This window comes from Mustela nivalis (genome assembly GCF_964662115.1).
Source record: "Mustela nivalis genome assembly, chromosome: 18".
Lineage (NCBI taxonomy): Eukaryota > Metazoa > Chordata > Mammalia > Carnivora > Mustelidae > Mustela > Mustela nivalis.
Window position 1 is genome coordinate 20,485,004 of NC_139037.1, and position 22,041 is coordinate 20,507,044.

The 22,041-nt window shown below is 37.6% G+C and overlaps 1 protein-coding gene across 2 annotated transcripts; it reads right to left on the bottom strand.

Annotated features, from left to right (window-relative positions):
- Positions 1-277: 277 nt before the first annotated feature.
- LOC309853356 (beta-crystallin A3) lies at positions 278-957 on the bottom strand (the record flags this gene model as incomplete). Of its 2 annotated transcripts, XM_082711235.1 has the most annotated exons (2): positions 474-602; positions 745-957. In XM_082711235.1, the coding sequence occupies 2 exons, from the start codon at positions 955-957 to the stop codon at positions 474-476; spliced, it is 342 nt and encodes a 113-aa protein (XP_082567361.1). The 2 variants fall into 2 exon arrangements, with proteins under 2 accessions (XP_082567360.1, XP_082567361.1); XM_082711234.1 differs by having other exon boundaries at positions 278-957.
- Positions 958-22,041: the final 21,084 nt, after the last annotated feature.

Sequence of the window (22,041 nt, forward strand, 5' to 3'; positions counted from 1 at the left end):
ATGAATTTTTTTTGTCTATATAACCAAAATACATATTTTTTCATTATTAAATATCAAATGGGTGTATGTGAGTGTGAGTGTGTTTTTGTTTATAGTATACAAATATGAACACATAGATATGGTTTGTACCTTTGCATTGGATGAAAATTAATGTTCATGTTCATTTATTATACATTTTAAGACATTCTGTGTCTACTAGCAAATTTTTTTTTTCTTTTTTAATGACATTTATTGTGGATTTCAGCAGCTAACATAAAACTCATTCTAGATTGCTTAGCAAGGTTTCTCTTACTTGGAGCTTTTAATCCACTACTGTTGGATACGGCGAATTGATTGAATCTGCGAAGTCTGGGCGTGAGAGCCCCATTCTCTCCAGTGTTTATAGTCTCCTCCATGATGGTCACATTCCAAGATATATTGATAACCACGGTATCCAGGATACTGGTAGCAGACCCAGGCCCCACATTGTATCTTCATGGACCCAACTTCGTTGTTGAACCAACCCATGGCTTGCAAGGAGGGGTAGTCATCACAGATCTCCCACTGGCGTCCAATGAAGTTTTCCTTCTCAAAGATGGTAATCTTAGACTCCTTATGATTAGCTGAACAGATGGGGCGGAAGGACATGAGGCGCTCAATGTGGTAGGCATTCCTCCGGCTCCAGGCGTCCCAGCGAGGGTATTCTCCTCTCTCCAGGATAAACTGTTGCCCACAGAAGCTGGTATGCTCATAACCAACCCAGGCGCCACATTCCACCTTGAGAGACCGGACGTTATCAAAACTGCGCTCAGAGACATTTGGGCAGGAGCTGGTGAACTCCATCCTCTTTCCCTGGAAATTCTCCTGGTCGTAAATGGTTATCTTCCATGGCCCCACGGACCCCGGCATGGGGTTGGTTTGAGCCATCTTGGTGATCGGAAGGGTTTCCAGCTCCTGCTGCACGGTCTGGGTCTCCATCTGGTGCCACTTCCTCTGCCGCTCTGCTCTTTATAGCCCTGTGGCTGAGGGCCTCTGGCTCTGTCAGCACTCTGCTTTCCCTCAGCTTTTGTTCTCCCTGATCCCCAGAGCTTTGGTGGCTCAGCCTCTCTACTAGCAAATTTGAATAAAGTTTGTAAAATGTTTGTCCAGAGATCTATGATCAGGCTGAAGGCAGAAGAACCATAATATTTTCCATGGTTGGGATGTTGGAAGCTGCCACTTTGGTTTCTAACTTGAACATCTAAAAACTATGCTTTTCTCTGAAGACAGACGCTTCTTCGCAGATGCAAATTTATTCATTTTACTTTCTTACTCAGATCTATACCCACTGCCTTCAGCAGAATGCCCAGGGATGGTACACAAGGCCTTTCCTGAGCTACCCCCCAACCATGACACAAGCCCTATATGCTCCAGCCAGGCTGAAATACTTTTCCTACAGAGACTAGTGTTGCTTTCTTATGTCTGTATCCAGGTAGACCTGCCCCCTCATGTTCCCCATAGGGTGAACTCTCACTCTGAACCACCCTCTGCAGGGCCCGCCATGCAGCCATTGCACAACAGTCCTCTTCTTAGAGGCCCTGTCCTGAAACTCTGTTGCCACGCTGATGCCTCTTATGCCCTCTGCCCTGTCCGGCTTGCCTGTCCCTTTCCTCATGAGTCTGTGAGCACCACAGAAACAGTGAGGAGACCCTCATCTCACAACCCTCAGGGACTTCACTGTTCTTTTCACCTAGTAGGTTCACAAAAAAAAAATCAGTGAGCCTGCACTGATTTGAACTAAAAGATGAATAGAAAAGTGCATATATATTTTAGCAGGAAGAAATCAATATTTTGTCATATTATTTTCAAAATATAACTACTGAAATCAAAATGAATAGCTGTTTTTTATGATAAAGTATTCCCTCTTTTTCTCTGAATGTTCACATTTAACACTGCACTGCATTTCAGTAAAGATTTAAGCAGTTACATAGTCACTAGGGGTCACTCTTACAATTTTAAATCTCGTGAACCTGTATAGGTTATTTTCTTTAGAACAATTTAATTTTAACTCTTCTCTCAGTGATTTTATATATATATAAAGGTTCTAATGGCAATACCTGAATTTAGCTAAATAAATTACCTAAATGCTATGTTTACTTTCTTGGTTATTAAATATCATCAGGATGGTTTTCTTGTATATGTTTAAGAGAAGTTGCAAGGTAAGTGAAAACCTGAGAGTCGAAACACACATTAACGAAAAACAAAATAGCATTTCATCAATTATATTCTCACCAGAAAATTTCGCCTTATTGTAGTTATGGCAATTGTTACAGATTCTTTAAAAGGTTATGGGAAACCTTCTTCCTATAAAATGCAGATGATATTCCTGTGACTCTACAGCAAAATTACCTGCGGAAATACAGGCACAACACTTGGCTCTTCAAAGCACCAAGTGTCATCTCAGCAGGATTCTTAATCACAAACAGACTGAAAGGAAACCAACAGACATTTGCACATGACAGGGGAGCAACAAAAAAAAAAGAAACAAATCTCTTTTTCACTGTTGTGTGATCATCTCTATTCTCGCACTCATTCCCAAATCTTCTAAGTAATTAGTGCATAGCAATCAGTCATGGCTCTTCAGGTAGGCACCAGCTCAGGTATCTGATGTTTGATTTCATATGTCCCAGGAGCACAGATTTAAGAAATTAGAAAGGACTAGGAAGGGTAGGGAGGTGGGCAAAATAGAGGGCTGTGGACAAGGTGCTATCCCTTCACCAAGCATCTCTACTCAGAGCACCAGAAGCCTGGGGCATGTTCTCAGTAGGAATATGCCAGTGCCATGGAAGAAAATTTGCTTTAAAGAAAAAAAAAAAAAAAAGTTGGAGTTAGTAGAAAGATGGAGAACAATGACCATATACTTTAAAGTTAGACTACAAGGTTGAAATCTTAGGTACTCAAAAGCAATTGGTCTTAAGGAAGTTGTGAGCTTCAATTTTCCCATTTGTGTGGTGGGAGCATAAGAAGAAGTGCATTTATCTGCATAGACATAGTGATATATGCATACAAACATGCATATATGCATACACATATATATGAAGACATGCACATACCACACACGCATACAAATACCCCCCCCACCCTTCTCTAATTCTATAGGCCTTTCCAAAAGTTGATATTCATAAAGCCTACCTTCTCTATTATGCTAGCTGCAGAAAATATATCTCCCTAATCAAAATTCAGAAAATACTGACCTAATACACAACTGGGGGATAAGATAAAATATTGGAAATTGGATCTGTCCCTGAGAACCCAGTGTTGTTAGTTGCCATAATAATATAGATAAACCTGATTTCCACTCATTCAATCTCTCTGAAAGGCATAGTAAACCATTTATTGATTTTTCTAAGAGGAGACATAAGAAAAAAAAAAAAAAGTACCAGTTAAATATAAAGCCAGGCCATCCAATTTCAATTACAAACTTGGGCATTGGGCCTGCCAGACTCTCAATGGGCTCGGCTGTACTTAACATTAAAAAAAAAAAAAAAAAGAAAGAAAGAAAGAAAGAAAGAAAATACCCAAAAAATCCAAATAATTTTCATTCAAGGGCGAGGGAAAACTCAAGACCTTTATTAAGAAAGCCACAGAAGAGATGGCTATTACAAGCTTCTAAAGCTGGACTTTGCTGACTCCCTCATGAAAGGGTTAATCTCACATTCAGCCATCTGGTTCCCACAGTCTCAGCCTACAGACCCTAGAAAGGGAACTACAAGGAAAACCAGGAGGCATAGGTAGGGCTATTTAAAGAATTTAGTGGCCAGCACTGAGAATGAAACCTGAGGAGCACTTTTGGAGAGATATGTAGGGAAATGTGCTGATTTTACCTCGCAGGTATTTCCTTAAGAAGTGAGAAAAATCACCATTGCTGTTTAATATTTAAGATTCAAAGAGATAATGTTGTATCTGTATTTCCTTCTGGAAGCTAGGTTATCTATAGAAATGCTTTGTTCTTGTAGCTCGCTAAGATAGTTGTAAACTGAGGGAGACTCTTGTCTTATAGGATTGTGATCTCTATTAAGTTTAACTATTTGTTTTTTCTTTCCTTAGCTTTAGGAGTGCATGAGGAATGTCACATATATCCCACGGAGGGGTGGGGGTTGTGGGGTGTCAGCTTCTGCCTTGTTCTCACCTTACCTTCTGTTCCCTCATCAGTAACTATTGTAAATTATTAGCATCACCATCATCCATCAACATTACAGAATTAAAAATACAACAAAGCAAAATATTTTTCTCCACTGTTTTAGAGTATCTTGTGAGGAGTTACAGAGATACATCTTCCTACTCTGTTTGCAATTCTAGTAGCTGCCATTGCCAGCAAAAATGGGTGGTACTGTGTCTGCCTTGCTTTATTTATTTATTTATTTAGCACTAGTTGAAAGTACTTGCCATGGGTGCCTGGGTGGCTCAGTTGGTTGAGCATCTAACTCTCAATTTTAGTTCAGGTCATGATCTGAGGGTCCTAGGACCAAGCCCTGCATTGGGCTCCCCACTCAGGGGGAGTCTGCTTGGGAACTCTCTCTCTCTCCCTGCCCCTCCCTCTGCTTGTGCACTCCCCCTTTCTCTCTAAGATAAATAAGTAAATAAATAAACAAATAAATAAGTGTTTTTTTAAAGAGCTGTAAACCAAAATTTCTCAGTTCACAGGATGCTATGAGCATGTGACTGCCCTGCATCAGGAAAGTTCTTGTCTCTAGAGGTAGGGGATGGGTAAGACAACCTCAAAAATTCCTTAGAAATAAATTATCTAACTTCCCAGCCATATGGATTTTCTCAAGGGATGCTCACTTATACTCTGCAGAAGGGTTTCTGGTTGAATGGACAGAGTATGCCTATAGTTGGTGCCGAAAAAAGAAGTGTTTTCCCATAAAACAGTAGGGAAAGTACAGATGGGGTAATTTCTTTACCACTAATATTTACTCTTGAATTGGTGCAGTGTAACTTAATGAAAAAATGGTGTCGATTATTCATTATTTAGAAAGCATATGGATTGACCTGTGTGTGCTGCCAATGTGTATCCCCTCTGCTAATTCCTACTCTGCTCTTTTTAAAAGATTTTGTTTATTTATTTGACAGACAAAGATTACAAGTAGGCCAAGAGAGAGGAAGGGAAGCAGGCTCCCTGCTAAGCAGAGAGCCCTAAGTGGGGCTCGATCCCAGGACCTGGGGATCATGACCTGAGCCGAAGGCAAAGGCTTCAACCCACTGAGCCATCCAGGTGCCCCCCTAGTCTGCTCTTACACAGTGACATAGCTGCATATATCCTACAGACCTGGGTTAAAATGCAAACTCCTCAAACATAAGTATTAAATCTTTTTGTTCAAAACATCTTTTTTTTTTTTTAAAGATTTTTACTTATTTATCTGACAGACAGAGATCACAAGTAGGCAGAGAGGCAGGCAGAGAGAGAGGAAGGGAAGCAGGCTCCCTGCTTAGCAGAGAGCTCGATGCGGGACTTGATCCCAGGACCCTGAGATCATGACCTGAGCCAAAGGCAGTGGCTTAACCCACTGAGCCACCCCGGCACCCTGTTCAAAACATCTTGATAAAGAGTCTCATTATAGCATCTATTGGTAAAACTCCACTCAATAAGAGAGTATTCCAGAACGAGGCAGGAAGAATTCGAAAGGAAAATGTGAGCCCCCAGGACTGACTCTTCTCAGTTTGCTATTGATTTGAATACTCATCTATGTTTTTAGTCATTGACTGTTCTGAAAGATCAATCATTTATCATGATACAAGTTACTTAGAGATGTTGGAGATATAATGTGTGATAAGATTTGGTCCCTAAATTCCAAGAATCCCCAGTTCAGAGGAGGAGATACAGTCAAGTGGTTACTTTCATAACTTTATGATGATACTTTAAGAGATGCCTGTGCTAAGTATAGCAGAGGCAACAAACATTTGAGTGATAATTTCCTCATTGTGATTGGGAAAGTGCAGAATAGATGGTACATTGAATCTCTGAGTTGAATTTTGAAGAATAAAAGGTTGTTCACCAGAAGGATAATTCTGCACTGGGTTGAGGCTGGTTCAAGTTTATTAAAGTCATTATCAGAACAATAAAATGCACCTGCATTGATTTTCACATTGTGGTTTTGGTCTTTTTACTATTCTGATATTTGGAAATAAATAAGGATAATACAATCCTATAAATGGAAGGTACAATATTGTTAAAGCTGAAATATAATCATTAACATTATACAGTGATAACTATGTGCTGCATTGCACCAAATAGTCTATGCATATCTCATTTAATCTAGACCAAGACAATGTGAAGAAGCACTCCTATTTTCAGGTGAGAAAAGGAAGGCTCAGATAGGATTCACAGATTTACCTAAGGCCTATCAGATTAAAACTCAAAATCATGGCTTTCTGACTCCAGAATCTATGATCCTAATAATTATAAAAAAACTGTCACTTTTCCATATTATCCAGTCCATTACTATTTAGAGTATAGACCTCTGACCAGCTGTATCAACATTACCTAAGAATGTTAGAAATGAAGACTCTCATGTCCCACTCTAGAGCTCCTGAGTAAATACCTGCATTTAACCAAGACCCCAGGTAATTTATACACATAATGATGTTGTGAAACATTGGTTTTGTCAAATCTTCTCCACTAGAAATCCCATACATATGATTACTCATCTCCTGCAGAGAGGGTCAGGGAACTATTTCATTTGCCAGTTTCAGATGCTCATTTGCTAATGAAATGTGCTTCCCTGATATGCTGTACTGAATGTTCCTCCCTTCTGGAACACTGGGGCATGCATCCCTATCCTCTTTCATGCGTCAGCATGTCATATGTGGGCCCAAATTTGAATCCATGGACACTCTTTTATTCTTCACTTTCATCTAATTATTCCAGTTTGCTTAACTATTACATTAATATGCTATGTCTACCCCTCATCTTTCTGGTCTCTCATTTATGGACCAATTGTAGCTCAATAATGTCCCTTTTAAAATGGAAACCAATGAAATAAAACAAGAAATGTAGATAGGTTCTTCCTGAGAGAGAATACAGTTACACAATCATTCTCTGTGATCTGAATACGCTGAGGCTGTTATTAATTGAATAACTCCAAACATCTACAACATCTCATTAAGCCAGTGATAAGCTTATATGTCAGAAGGTGTTCTCAGATAACAAAATAGGTCATCCCCATGCTCTCTCTATCCATGCTCAGATTTGGGGAAGTGGTCCCCACATATACACCAGAGTGTAAAAAATTATATATCTGAAATTCCTTTTCTCCTGAAAAATCTTCAGTAATTTTCTTCTCACTGAAGAATACTGAATACTCACTGAGTAATCAGGAACCTTAACTGTGAATTGTTTAGGCAGTATTAGCAGTAGAAATTTACCCTTCATTTATCCTTCAAAAAATTCAGTGATTATCAAGGCCCTGGGGAAGCAAATATGAATAAGTAAGAGTCCTCGCTTTATAGTAGGTCACAGACTAGAGAGAGAGAAACAGATAAGTAAAAGTATGATTACAATAAAAAGCATGAGCACAGCTCTACGGGATACAAGGAGGAATAAATGATTGATTGCCTCAGGGATGAGAGGAGAACTTCATAGAGCAATGGTCTTTGAGCTGTCTTATAGGGATGCTTTTGCTAGTCAAAAGAGTGAAAGATTTTGTTAGTCACAGAAGTCAAAAGTCATTCCTGGTAGAGGACCGCGTTGTGAAAAGGCAAAGAGAACCTTGTGATAGAGTGTTCAGAAAATGGTGAAGAGTTTAGTAACTTGCATTCTTTTCTGGAGGGAAGACACAGAGATAATCTGTCACCAACTTATATCCTAAGGAGGCCATGTACATTGAACCAGAGAAGGAGATGACAACCTTAACCCTTGGAGCACTGGAGAGTCATGTAAGGTTCTTCTTACAGAGTACATGTTGTAATCTGATGCTTGAATAGAAATTGGACTCTGGAAGTAAGCTAGACAACAGATGTGAATGGGGAGAGAAGATGATGATCAAAAGACCTCCTAGGAGGCTCGAACAAGACTGGACTTGTTGAAAGTTCTGTCTGACAAATGTCTGTAAAATGTATCGTCTGGATAAAAAGGGCCGGAGCACATTAACAATACTAAAAACCAGCACAGCTGTTTGACTCCTAAACAAAACAAATGCTTAAAGCTCTTAGAAATTGTGAGAGAATTAATTTCAGTTCCCCAGTGGTAAGGGAACATCCTCAAGCACATTTTCTATTGAGCCTTTTACTGGATGAACAAAACAGAAAGCCTGAATACATACTGTTAATGAAATGTATAAATATCCTACCCATTCAGAAGAAATCTGTCTGGTAAATCTGAGGAAGGAGGAAAATGGCTTTGAGAATAAACACTAAATGAAAGAAAAGTCAGATCACATCCAAAAGGAAATAAAAACATGTAAACTCCTGTGTATTCTAACCAAGAAATCGCTTAGTCAGTAGGGAGCGAAAGTTTAAAAACCCAACAACCTCGATGGGGTTTTTGAGGATGTTAATACAATCCAAATGTCTTTACCGTTTTGAAGCGTGTTCCCACCTGGTGTCTCATTTAATCCACACCACACCTCTAACAAGTTGTTGCTATTGTCTATATTTAACAGATAAGGAAAATTTAGGTTCTAAGAGTTGCATTAACTGATTTAATCCTCAAGTCTCTTTGTGTTCTGGCAAAGATCAATGGAAACATCTCTTGGGGACCCCTGGATGGCACAGTCTGTTAAGTGTCTGATTCTTACTTTCAGCTCAGGTAGTGATCTAAGAGATCATGAGCTTGAGCCCCTGTGTTAGGCTCTGCACTCAGCATGGACACAGCTTGAGATTCTCTCTCTCTCTCTGCCCCTCCTGTTCATGGTTTCCTTCTCTCAGGTAAATAAATAAATCTTAAAACAAAACAAAAGTAAACAAAACTTATCTTACCTCAAACCATAGAAATTGCCATTTTCTAGGTTAAAATGTTTAAATATTGGCAAGTTTGTATGATTCAACCTAATAGGTCCCAAGTACAGTGCTCAAAAATTTTTAAGTCAACAACATGCAACTTGATACTGTTATCACGGTTATAAAAGTAAATTGAACAATGTCAAGTTGCAGAACCAAGTTGGGGTCACTATCTGATCAGGGGACTTGGCAGGGATATGCCTGATTCAAATCCTCAAATGAGGAGTTTTGCTGGCCCCAGAGCCTGTTTTGCCCATGCCCAGGCATGGAACTGAATCACAACCACTGTAGAAAGTGTCTTCCCACCCCATCGGACGACAGGACTGGTAACAAGTCCTGGAAGCTGTGCAGCCCAGTGAGGCTAGAGCTTAGAGAAGGGCATGTAAAGTGCTTTGTTTTGCCCCAAGTTTCCTGTTCAGTCAGGAAACTTGGGGCATGGGTCAGCTTGAGTTAAGACAAAGAACAAAGATTAACTGGCTGTAAAGCTGCTTCTTCCACTATACCTGGGCAGGGAATCCAATTCATAGCCCCACTCATGGCTGAATACAGCCTTCAGCTTTTGTGATCAGGGAATCTAACTGGAATATACAGAAAGTTGCATAGCTCATTCAAAAGCCCTATGTATAGTGGCACTGGGACAGAGAGCAGAGCCCATGGCTTCCCTCCAACTCACCCCCATCTGCAGAGCAAAACCAGTAGCCTCAAGAGACCAGGGGATTCAGTGCATGCTCTGGCCTGATTTTGGTCTCCAAACGCTGTGCTGTATAGGCTCTGGTTTCCATCTTACTACCCTGCTAATTCATAATCCCAACTACTACTGAATATAGTACCCGGTCATGACTATGTAGCAAACCTGACCAGACTTCAGACAATCATGGAGTCCATTATGCAGCCTCACTTGGGTAGAGAACCAAGGTAGCAATCCTGTTTAAATGTTCTCAGCCAGTAGCCATCCCCAACCCACCTAATCCCTGTCCTCAGAGCACAGGCAGTGCACCGATACCAACCTAAACAATCAAGGATTAAAAAAATCAATTCAAGTAAATATTATACCACCAAAGGAAACTGACAAAGCTCTAGTATCTGACTTAAGGAAATAAAAGGTATGAACTGTCAAAGAATTCAGAATTGTCTTCTTAAGGAAGTTTAGTGAACTACAAGAAAACACAGACAACTGAACACAATTAGTAAAACAATGCATGAACACAAAAGGAAGTTTGACAAGGACATAGCAACCATCAAAACAAACAAACCAAACCCAGAAATCCCAGAGCTGAAAAATGCAGTAGTCGAACTGGAGAATTAAATAGAGAGTTTCAGACATAGACTCAACCATGCAGAAGAAAGAATCAGTGACCTGGAGGAAAGGACATTGGAAATTACCCCATCAGAGTAGAAGAAAACATAAGAAAGCTTGTTGACATATGTATTGGTAATGATTTTATGGATGTGACAACTAAAGTACTAGCAAGAAAACAAAACAAACAAATAAACAAATCAAAAGGTGAGACTACATCAAGCTAAAAATCTGCACAGCAAATAAACCATCAACAAAGTGAAAAGAAAATCTACAGAATGGGAAAAATGTTTTTTGCAAACCACACTTCTAAGGGGTTAACATTCTAAATATATAATAAACTCATACAACTCAAAAGCAAAATATCGCATAACCCAATTAGAAATGATCAACAGAACTGAATAGACATTTTCTAACAATATACATAAAGCCAATAGGTACCAATGGGTACATAAAAAGAGCTTTAACACCAGTATTCATTAGGGAAATGCAAATTAAAACAATAATGAGAAATCACATCATGCCTGTTGGAATAACCATCATCAAAGAGATAAGCTATAAGAAATGCTGGCAAGGATGTAGAGGGAAGAGAACATTTATGCACTAAGATTATAAATTGGTACAGCCATTATGGCAAATGGTGGAGGATCTTCAAAAAATTAAATATAGAACTACCATATGATCCAGAAATTCAAGTTCTGGGAATATATACAAAGGAAATAAAAACACTAGCTCAAAAAGATGCCTGTACTCCCATGTTCATAGCAGCATTATTTACAATAGCTAAGACATATAAACAACCTAAGTATTCATCAATATATAAATGGATAAAAAATTATATATATAAATGGATAAAATTATATATATAATATATATATATATATATATATATAATATATATATAATCTTTTCTTCCTGCCAGAAAAATTGAGGTAATACAACCATTTGCGACAACACAGATGGACACTGAAGGCATTATGCTAAGTGAAATAAGTCAGACAGAAAAGACAAACACTATATGATCTCACTTATATGTGGAGTCTTCATATCTAGATAGAAAGAGAGACAGATATAACATGGATGTTAGCTAAGCCTACTGTGGTGATCATTTTATAATATATGTAAATCAAACCACCATGCTGTACATATTAAACTTATACAGTAATATATGTCAATTGTTTCCCAATAAACCTGGAAAAAAAAGATTTATAGGAAACTTAGTCTAGTGAAATGTCAAGTAAAATGATTCTGTATCTCACTTCACCTGGGCACCAAACTGGCCCATGTTTGTTATTGAAATGGGTATTAAACTAAAGGAAGAGTGATTTGAATACTATTTCTTCCCTCATTTTTCTGTTACCATAAGTATTGTTTTTATTCATATTCATAGATTATTTATTCATATTCTTTCCTATCTTCCCTAGAATATTATAGATCATAAGATGATATATTGAAGACATATATTATACATATCAAATATTATTATACATACAAATACATACACAACTATTATTTTTTGTTCCAGCTTGAAATATCCTATCTATTAAAATGTAGCATTTCAGGAGTCATATTTTACCACCAGTTTTCTGGAAAGAAAAATAAAAGAAAGATGTTCAGTAAATGCAATTGTAAAGATGAATTTGTGCCCTGTGAATCAGGATAGTTGGTGGGAAAAAATATGTAAGTTCCCTTGCCAGGAGGATCCAATCAAGAACTCTTTGAATTATGTCTTTTCGGTTACAAGGTGAAGGCCACAGATTTTTAAGGGCCTTTGCTTCATTATTTGCTTCTAATTGAAAGGCTGTGTCCATGATGAATACAAAGAATTCTCATTATTTGAACTTCCATCTCAGCCCTTGAGAGAGGTTGTTCCGCTAGTGACCCTTCTCTGGTTTGTTTCATCAGCACATTTCATGGAGGCTGCATATGGAGACCAAAGTTCTCCATCAAGGCATAGAGTTTTGCAAATGACATAAATACACCTAGCCTAGATTATACCAACTGGATATTTGCATTTAAATCTCCAACCAGTGATTAATCAGAAGCGACTCTCAAACCTTCTTATCTTGTGACAACTCCAAACACCCAGATTTGTTATTTATGTCGAACCAAAACATGTCTCCAAAAACTAATAGGTCTTTCAGTGCCTAGAAATTACAAATAAAAAATTTTCTCCCTCTTCTAGATGGTCTGGATGTCTTACATCGATCTTACCTCCTCCAGCCTAAAATCTGTCTCACTTCTTTCATCTGTTCCTTAGATGATAAGATGTGGAATTCCCTCAACAATCTGCTCATTTTTTTCTGACATCACCAGATAACTGCTAAGTGCTGTACTCAAAAGCACCTTCTCCACCTGAGATTCAAACCAAATCATGTCACTCTCCTGCTTGAAAATTTGAAATGTTTTATACAACCTTCAGAATAAAAGCCAATCTCCTGACTATCCCAGGATGTGTTCTCAGCCCATCTTGCTGACTCACTCATGCCACCCCATGCTATTTCAGTCCTACACACAAACCTCATTTTCTTTCCTCTCTAGACCTCTGCACAAGCTGTGCTCTTCTGTTTTCAATATAGTAAAGAGGTTTTGAGTGAGGGTGAGTTAGGTCTTGTTTCAGTGTGTTCCAGAAAAGCTTTTTCTTTCCATTTTGGGCATGCTTCCTGCAGTCATGCATTTGGAAGTTTCTTTCTTTGTCTCCCTCTCAAACATGCATGGATGGACCACGACCTCTTTCAGAACAGCCACTATCCCTTCATCTCATGCTCTTCTCTTCCTGTATTATTCCTGACAGAGTAGCAGCCTAAATTAAATGAACAACTTAACACAACTGACTGGAAACTGACCAGGGCTACATATATAGAGCAGACTTTAATGAACCAAAGACTATATAAAGACTTAGATCTTAAAATGGTTCCCCTATTAACTGACAATCACAGTCTACTAGCCCACTTCACATACCAGCTGACCCTGGGTACTTACTTGCAAGGAAATGTTCAAATCACCCCCCCCAAAAAAAAAGATTACTCTGATTAGTAGTTTCTGCTCAGAGGAAGGACATGACACATTTCAATGATGGGAGAGTTAAGTCAATCTCCATCTTTGAGTTCACACATATTCCTTGTCCTTATTCCTATGAAAACAAATGGAAAATCATGTTTCAAACTGTAGAAATAAAACTATATGGAGAATCAGCAAATTAAATTTTGATTTCTTCTCCTTTTTATTTTTACCTGGTAATGTCAGGATGATCTTAAAAACCAAGATCTTTAATAACATTTCTGAATGCCCTTCTTGAATACATAGCCAACCAGACAAAAAAAGAGAGTTTTAGCAGGGGGAGATGAACCGTGAGAGACTGTGGACTCTGAGAAACAAACTGAGGGTTTTGGAGGGGAGAGGGGTAGGAGGCTGGGTGAGCCTGGTGGTGGGTATTATGGAGGGCACATATTACATTGAGCACTGGGTGTGGTGTATAAACAATGAATTCTGGAACACTGAAAAGAAATAAAATAAATAACAATTTAAAAAAAGAGTTTTAGGGTCAATATGAAAATGATTATCTTTTAAATAGGGTTGAGGTGGCTGTCCGTGAGAGATAACAATTGGAATTAGTAAGTCAGGGGAAGAGTGTTTATATCAACTTAAAGCAATGGAGGAAGCTAGAATTTCATTTACTGTGACCCAAGAAGACAGCAAAGGCAGCAGATAAAGTGAAAAGATCGACTCTCTGGCTAAAACACTTTCCAGTCCCATTCCCCTCCTTAAATACTAACTATTCTTAGAATTCAAATCCCTACATAAACTGGTCCTTTCCCTACTCCAAATCAACTGGTGTTAGTTGGAGTGCTTTAAAAATGTAAGGATACTTGGCCATGAATATTTCTTAAAGCTTCTAAGCGATTCTGTTATTTCAGCATTGAGAAGTTAATATGGCTTCAGTCTCAACACAAACCTGTCTTTTGTTAAAACCATAAATAGCAGTATTTTTACTGTAGCATTTATAGGCATGTGATATTTGTTTTTATTAAGCTGTTCACTTAGATATAATTGAGACTTATATCTGTCAAGGAAGGGGTACCGGCTTTCCTTCTCATTTTGCTTCAAGTCGTCAGGTAGAACCAGAAAATAATAATAATAACCAAGATTTTTTGAAGTACTTTTCTAAGTACTTTCTGAATAAAAATCCATTTAATCCTTGGAAAAAAAGAAAAAAACAAAAACCCTTATGACTTAACAGCTAATGTCCCCCACTGACATTTTACAGATGAGGAAACAGTTCAGAAAAGTAGTTAAGTTGCTCAAGATTATAGACTTAATAAAAGAGAAGACTGAGTTCTTTGGAAACCAGTGATTCACACTGAAACCTGTTCAGAATGATCTTGTAAGCATTCAAGACACTGGGAGATGTAAGAAGGGGTTTAAGAATATGGACTCTGGGGTTCCACACTTGATTTGAAGCTGGCTCTACTGCTCATCAGCTGTGTGACCTTATACAAAATCCCTTAACTCTTTGACCTTCAGTTTCCCTCTTTGTTTGAACAGGGATTGCAATAGTTTCAACTTCATGATAAGCGTACCAAGGCCCAGAAACAGTTAAATAACTTAGCAGTAGGGACCAAGAGAGTTAAGTGGCACAAGAATTAAAACCTAAATATCTTGATTTATAGATTCATTTCCATTTTAGCAAGATAGCTCTATTCCAGGAGCTAGATTTGAAAGACCTTGGATGCTGAGGTAAGGAACTAACATTCTCTAACCATGTGAGCTACGATCCAAAACAGAGAACATAACAGCTCTCTGTAGGGGCTCAACCCAGGTGTTTAAGATAGTTAATGAGTTAACTGAAAACTCGGTGGGGATGATCATTTGTTAGTGTAGTTTCCTGAAAGTACATGGAGTCTGACAGTGACCTATCAATCTTTAGATCCCAACATGAGAATCTGCAGGTGATAAGGGCAAGAACCACTTCCCCTAGGGTCAGACAGATGTTTTTTTACTGCTCCATACTGCATGCAACTATATGAGGAGAAGAGGCATCACCAAAACCACAAGAAGACTCCACAGTTTTGCCTCTGTGCTTTCTGATTGACCTGTTTTCTATATTGCAAGGCACTGGGCTTCATTATGTTCTGCAAAGTAATGGGCCACAAACAGGACAGGAGGCTTAAGAAAGGCAGGGAGACAGCTTATCTGTAATCCTATATAGAGCTCCATTCACTGCCAGGCAGCATCAGTTGTGAAACTCAGTTTGTAGGCAAACTCAAATTTAACATACAAACAACAAACCAATTATTTTATTAAGCACAACACATTTCATACTGGTCTGATTGAGATAATTTGGTATCTGATAATTCAATATGCTGGTAGAGCCTGGTCTTTCTGAAGATAAACTGATATTCAATTTTGTTATACTGTACAAAATGTTCTGACCTTCATTGAGACAATCTGCCATTGATTTTCTATAGATCTGAAAATTAAAACAATATTTACCTTACAAAGAATTCACATATCTATTGATAGCTAATACAATTGGCTCTTAAATATATCGCAAGTACTGTTGCATAGTTACCTCTATTGTCACAACAATTCCATCACCATCTCCAGCAAGAGAAGCAGAATAAGTTGCCTAAGGTCACACAGCTAAATGTTTGTTAACCATTAGACTTACATTGGCTTTAATACGATCACCTTGCTGTTGATATGACATGTGAACTGTTTGACTTTTTTTTTTTTTTTTGGATAGATATTATCAGTAGAATTGATACCGTTTTCTGTTGGCTATCTGAGATGTTTAAGCATTCTGGAAATGCTTAGAAGTGACTTGCATAAGCATTTAACAGGGCAGGTCCAACTTTCTTGGCATTGACCATCGAGAAAGAGATGAGGCCAGAATTCTAGGGCCCCAGATAAGGATACCTCTGTTTAGGTCTTACTGAAAGCATGTCATTGCCATGAGAGTCTAGCATAAACTGTTTTCCTTCTGTGTTAAATAAGGATAATAATTCCTGTCTCCCATATCCCCATACATGTAATGAAGACTAGTTTAAATATTTACTACCTCTTTAAGATATTTATTGTCAGTGGGGTTCTGGAATTTTGGGAAGGAGTTGAGAGTGATCAGTGCCTTCAATTGTCCTCAACTGGCCTGTTCCAATCAGCCTTCTTCTCTCCTATTTATTTTACATTTTACAAGTTTCAAGACTTGAAAAAAAAAAAGAGGAAATTTCTAAAAAGAAATGTTTTAAAGCAATTTAGACGATGCATGCAAAAACACTTTATGGTATATAGTTAGTAAGGGATTTTTATTACTTGCCAAGTATTATCATAAAAAACCAACCATGTTTTCATTCACAGGAAAGCAGGATAGTGATAGAAGAAAGAAGTATTTGCTTTGAGATTAGAAAGGCCAGTGCTTGGGTTCTATATTAGTCAGGATTTGCCAGAGAAACAGAACCAATAAGATGGAAATATCTACATCTATATCTGTATGTATGTCTCTCTCTGTTTATTTATTATAACGAAATGGCTCACATAATCAGGGATGCTGAGGAGTCCTGAGGGCTATAGTCAGCTAACTGGAAACCCAGAAGAGCCAATGATGTAGTTTAAGTCAGAAGGCAGGAAAGAGCCAAAGCCCCAGTTCAAAGCAACCAGGCAGAAAGAATTTCTTCTTACTTGCCCAGAAGATCGGCCTTTTTTGTTCTATTCAAGCCCTCCATTGACTGGAAAGAACCACTCACTTGAGAGAACACAATCTACTTAACTCAGTCAACTCAATGTTATATACATCCAGAAACACCCTCACAGACATACCAAGAATAATGTTTGACCAGTTGGCTGGGCACCCTGGGTCCCAGTCAAGTTGATACATAAAACTAACTATCAGAGCTTCCTATTCTGCCACGTACAAACAGTGACTGGAGAAATCACTTCAACTACAAAATAGAAATGAGAACATCCCACATAAGGTTGTTTTGAAAATTAATTGTGCAGTTCTACAAATATCTACTACATGGTTCTCTGCAGAGGCAATTTACAATATGGTAGCTTACTTCAACAGCATCAGGAGAGTGAAGAGATTAATGCAGGTCTGCGTAAAATATTTAGTCTTTAATGTAGTACAATCATTGAGTGACGCCCCATCACCTTTTCCATATAAGGTAACATAACCAAGGTATTGATATTTCATCACCTTTGCCATATTCTATGGGTCAAGAATGAGTCACACATAGTGCCTGCACTCAAAGGGAAGGGGATATACAAGCCATTCTGGTGTGAATACCAAAAGACAAGCATAACTGGGGGTCATTTTAGAATCTCTCCATGACAGAAATGAAGTAGAAATATGAGCAGCTATTTGAAAATCATGGGATAATTTTTTTAACTCATCATTTATTAAGAGAGATAATTTCCTGAAAGTAAGTTAGTAACATGTTCGAGGTACGTATTTATCCATGTTGACAGAAGAGGCTCTATTTTCCATGGTGATATATATATAATCTTAATTACTGCTTACAAATATGAATATATATGTATATGTGTATATATACACATATATATACACACACATATATATCACAAAATCTCACAGATTTTGTGATTCTGTGTACTATATAGAGTCTAACCACTTTTTACTTATGTCAAGGAAAACTCAACTTCCATATAGAAAAAGAAAACATTCATTCTTTCTTTTTTGAAAGAACCTAAGCACTACCTAAAAATTTCACTGTTTTTACATGTAGTTGAAAAATCTCCTATCCTAAAATACTGTTGTTTTGAGTGGATGATGGTCAGTTAGTGATAATAAATAATAACTTAGCTTTGGGGTAGAAGTGCTATGCACATATAAATATTACTTCCTTCTTGTACTTTTCTGGATAGTTTCACTTTCTATGTTTTTTTAATTTAAAATTATAAGAAAACAATTTTTAAAAGATTTTATTTATTTATTTGAGAGAGAGAGAGTGCATGAAGTGGGGGAAGAGGCAGAGGAATGGGAGAAGCAGAACTCTGGGGAGTCTACCAGACTCAGCAGGGAGCCCAATGCAGGGCTCCATCCCAGACCCTGGGATCATGACTTGAGCTGAAGGCAGAAGTTTAATTGACGAAGCCACCCAGGGGCCCCAAGAAAGTATTTAAAAAAATGACCAGTACTGATCATTAGTTTTCAAGCTGACCCAAAGGAAGGCAATATTTATACAGATTGACAAACATGCTCATTGGCCCAGCACAATATTTGAGGTTCCCTTGTTAGAAGGTCAGTTATGTTCATAGATCACCACCTCTGAGTCATAAACCTTATGTAACATAATATAAATTGAAAGAACTGGAAGGCATACTCAAGTACAAATCACAGGAAATATAAATAAAAATAATGAAACAACTGGAAAATATTGGACGCTATTTCTCAATCTCTTTCCCTGAAATTCTGGACCTCCCTGTTCACAGTCTAATATCTGGAACACCTAACCAAGAATGTGATCACATAGTAACCAATCTCTCAGCACTATTTCTAGGACCCTATTTGTATTCTCGTTTCTTAAATTATTTTAAGTTGTTACTATTGTGGGAAATATAAGTGGGACACATTCAGAAATAAACAAGAAACTTTGTATACTGAATATTGTAAACCATCTAGTCACTAATTGGGAAGGATTGTTTAGAGGAAAGCTGAACTGGACAGAGGCTCAAGAAATGTAATCAACAGCAATCACCAGGTACTAGATGTCACCTCCATATAAATGTGGTAAAATCTCACTTGGAGGATCCAGACATCCTGCACTGATACTGGACCTGGATTATGAATGCCGTAAGGACAAGTGTTTGTGTCCTCAGGGTGCATCTCTGTACCTATAAAGGCTGCATATCACTCACAAACATACACACATACCTGCACGTGATCATATACATGCACACATGCAGAATTTGAGGCATCTCCACTGAACACATGCATATTATATAAGGATGACATTCCTATATTCCTATTTGATCCATTTTTTAAAAAAGATTTTATCTATTTATTTGTCAGAGAGAGTGAGCACAGGCAGACAGAGTGGCAGGCAGAGGCAGAGGGAGAAGCAGGCTCCCTGCTGAGCAAAGAGCCCAATGCAAGACTCGATGGGATCATGACCTGAGCCGAAAGCAGCTGCTTAACCACTGCGTCCCTGATCCATTTTTATCACCCATAAAGAGGAATTAACAAAGATATCTTCCTCATTTGGAAAACTGGATAATTATGTGCTAAATATGTGTACAAACATATTTATTATGTAATAACTATGTGTGCTAATGTATTTATCATGTAATAAAAATATGTGCTAATATATTAATATACTAGTACTAATTATATTAATACTAATCACATTAGTACTAATATATATTATATATTTGTGTGTGTGTGTGTGTGTGTGTGTGTGTGTGGTGAAACACCCAATTTTAAGATCTAAATTTCTTGGAAATCAATCATTTTAGCTGCAAATTGCTTTGAACTATCTATGTTCTCCATGCCTTAGTATACACATAACTGTAAATGTTAAGATGAAACTACTTTGAATGCTGCAAACTTTTTCAAATATAATTTGCTGTGGACTGGCCAGTTGCTTGGTCTGCAAAGAAATAATCCCTAATTATAGTACTGATTTGCAGAATTTATCTTTTGTTATATGCTGTTAATTGGACAACTTCCTTTTCTTTCTCATTAATGTCATAAGGTCTTTTGTCTAGCTTCTAACTTAATACCTTTAATATTCCTTTGGTAATATTAACTTTGGATATAGAATAAGAGAAAATAAAGTAAAGTAAGATCTGAAAATTATATGTAATGTATAAATTTAGTAAACTTTAATCCATCTATGTTTTAGTATTTGTATTAAATATCCAATGGGTTTTTTCCCCACTTTTAAAATTTTCAGACAAGTGAATACTGATTATAATAAAAGATATAAATATCTTTTCAAAGTATATGATCACTTTTTGAGACATAAAGCACATACTATGCAATTACATTTAAAATGTGTAATTCATTGGATTTTAGTATAATCATGGAATTATGTAATTATCACAATCCATCATCATGATTAATTTTATGACATTTTATCATGCCAAAAAGAAACCTCATCTCCATTACCAGTCATTTCTCATTTACTCACAAGTCCCCAACTCTGGGAAATCACTAATCTACTTTCTATGTCTATATATTTGCCAAATCTAGACATTTGATATGAACAGATTAGTAATATGTTGGGTTTCTTGTGTGCATATGTGTGTGTGTGCATGTGTATCTTGTTTCACAGAGCATGTTTCCAAAGTCTGTCCTTGTTGTGGCAAGGATCAGTACTTTATTCATTTTTATTAATGAATACTATTCTATTGTATGATTATACTACATTTTGTTTATTCATTCATTGGTTACAGAGCCTCCTACACCATTTTGCATGACTTATTAGACCAGGAGAGGGACCCTTGCTATGAGTTCCTTCAGAAATAGGGTCTGAGAAATAGCGGATCGCTAGATCCGTTCATAAAATCTGGAGATGGTGACAGTCATGTTCTTTTATGTGGACTAGATAAACAGAAAATGTGGTCTTGGTGTGAAAGAAAAAAAATGAAGCAGGTTTTTGGGAGAAGCAGAAAATATATGAGGAAAGACAGTAGCTAGCTGCCCTTCTGGTTGATAATTCCAAAACCTTTGGAATTCCCGAGAAATACATGAATCCTCAGAACAGATTTTTACTTTATTTGGTTAACCAAGTGTGCAAGGCAGCAAAATGACACCCAAAGTTTTCTTATTGCCCCAATCCCTGAAATCAGTAAATACTTTACACTTTACACTGCAAAAGAGATGTGTGTGCATGATTAAGGGTATAGATTTTGGGATTACCCTGGATTGCCTGGGTTCGTTGAATCCAGTTACACAAGTCATTAAAACAAAGAATCTTTTAGAACGTTTAAGGAATATCTGGTTAAAGAGAGCTACAATTATGAATGAAAGAGCAGGGAGATGAAATTTTAAGTTTCCACCTCTTGTTGTACATTTTGGAGATAGAGGAAAGGGGCCATGAGCCAAGAAATGTGGGCAGTCTGTACAATCTGTAAAAAGTAAACAACAGTTTTCCCTAAAGCCTGTGGGAAGAAACACATCCCTGATGACAACTTGATTTTGGCCCGATGAGACCTGTGTTAGATTTCTTATATCCAGAGCTGTAAGATAATAAATGTGAGCTATTTAAACCACTAAGTAAGTGTAAATTGTTAAAACAGCAATAGAAAACTAGTATAGTTGGCTCCTGCAATTTCTGATATGTGAGGAAAAAAAGAGTCAATAGAAAGTTATTTTATTTAGGTTCCAGGAGCCAAAACATCCTTTCTGCAACTTAATTGAAAGATAATTTTCTTGTCTGGGATACAGTTCTTGCAGTAAAGAGAATATGTCCTTTAGAAGGCAATCCGACGGTCAAGGTCAATGGTATCACAGGGAAATTTGCTAAAATGGCTCATTGGAGATGTTTTGCTTTAAATCCCAAACTTGGGAATAGGATGAGCTATCACTTCCATGCTTCTGTTATATTATGCAGCACAATGGACTTCCATTAGGGAGAGGATATGTGTGGGCCTGATAATCCTTAAAAGCAGAGTTTTATCTGATGGTAGTAACAGGAGAAACAGGAAGAATTAAAAGTTTGAGATGGACATGCCGCACCATTCTTTATTTGAAGAAAGAAGAAGCCATGTGAAAAGGGATATAGGCAGTCTCTGGTTGTAATGAGAGGCCCGCCTCCAGATTCAGC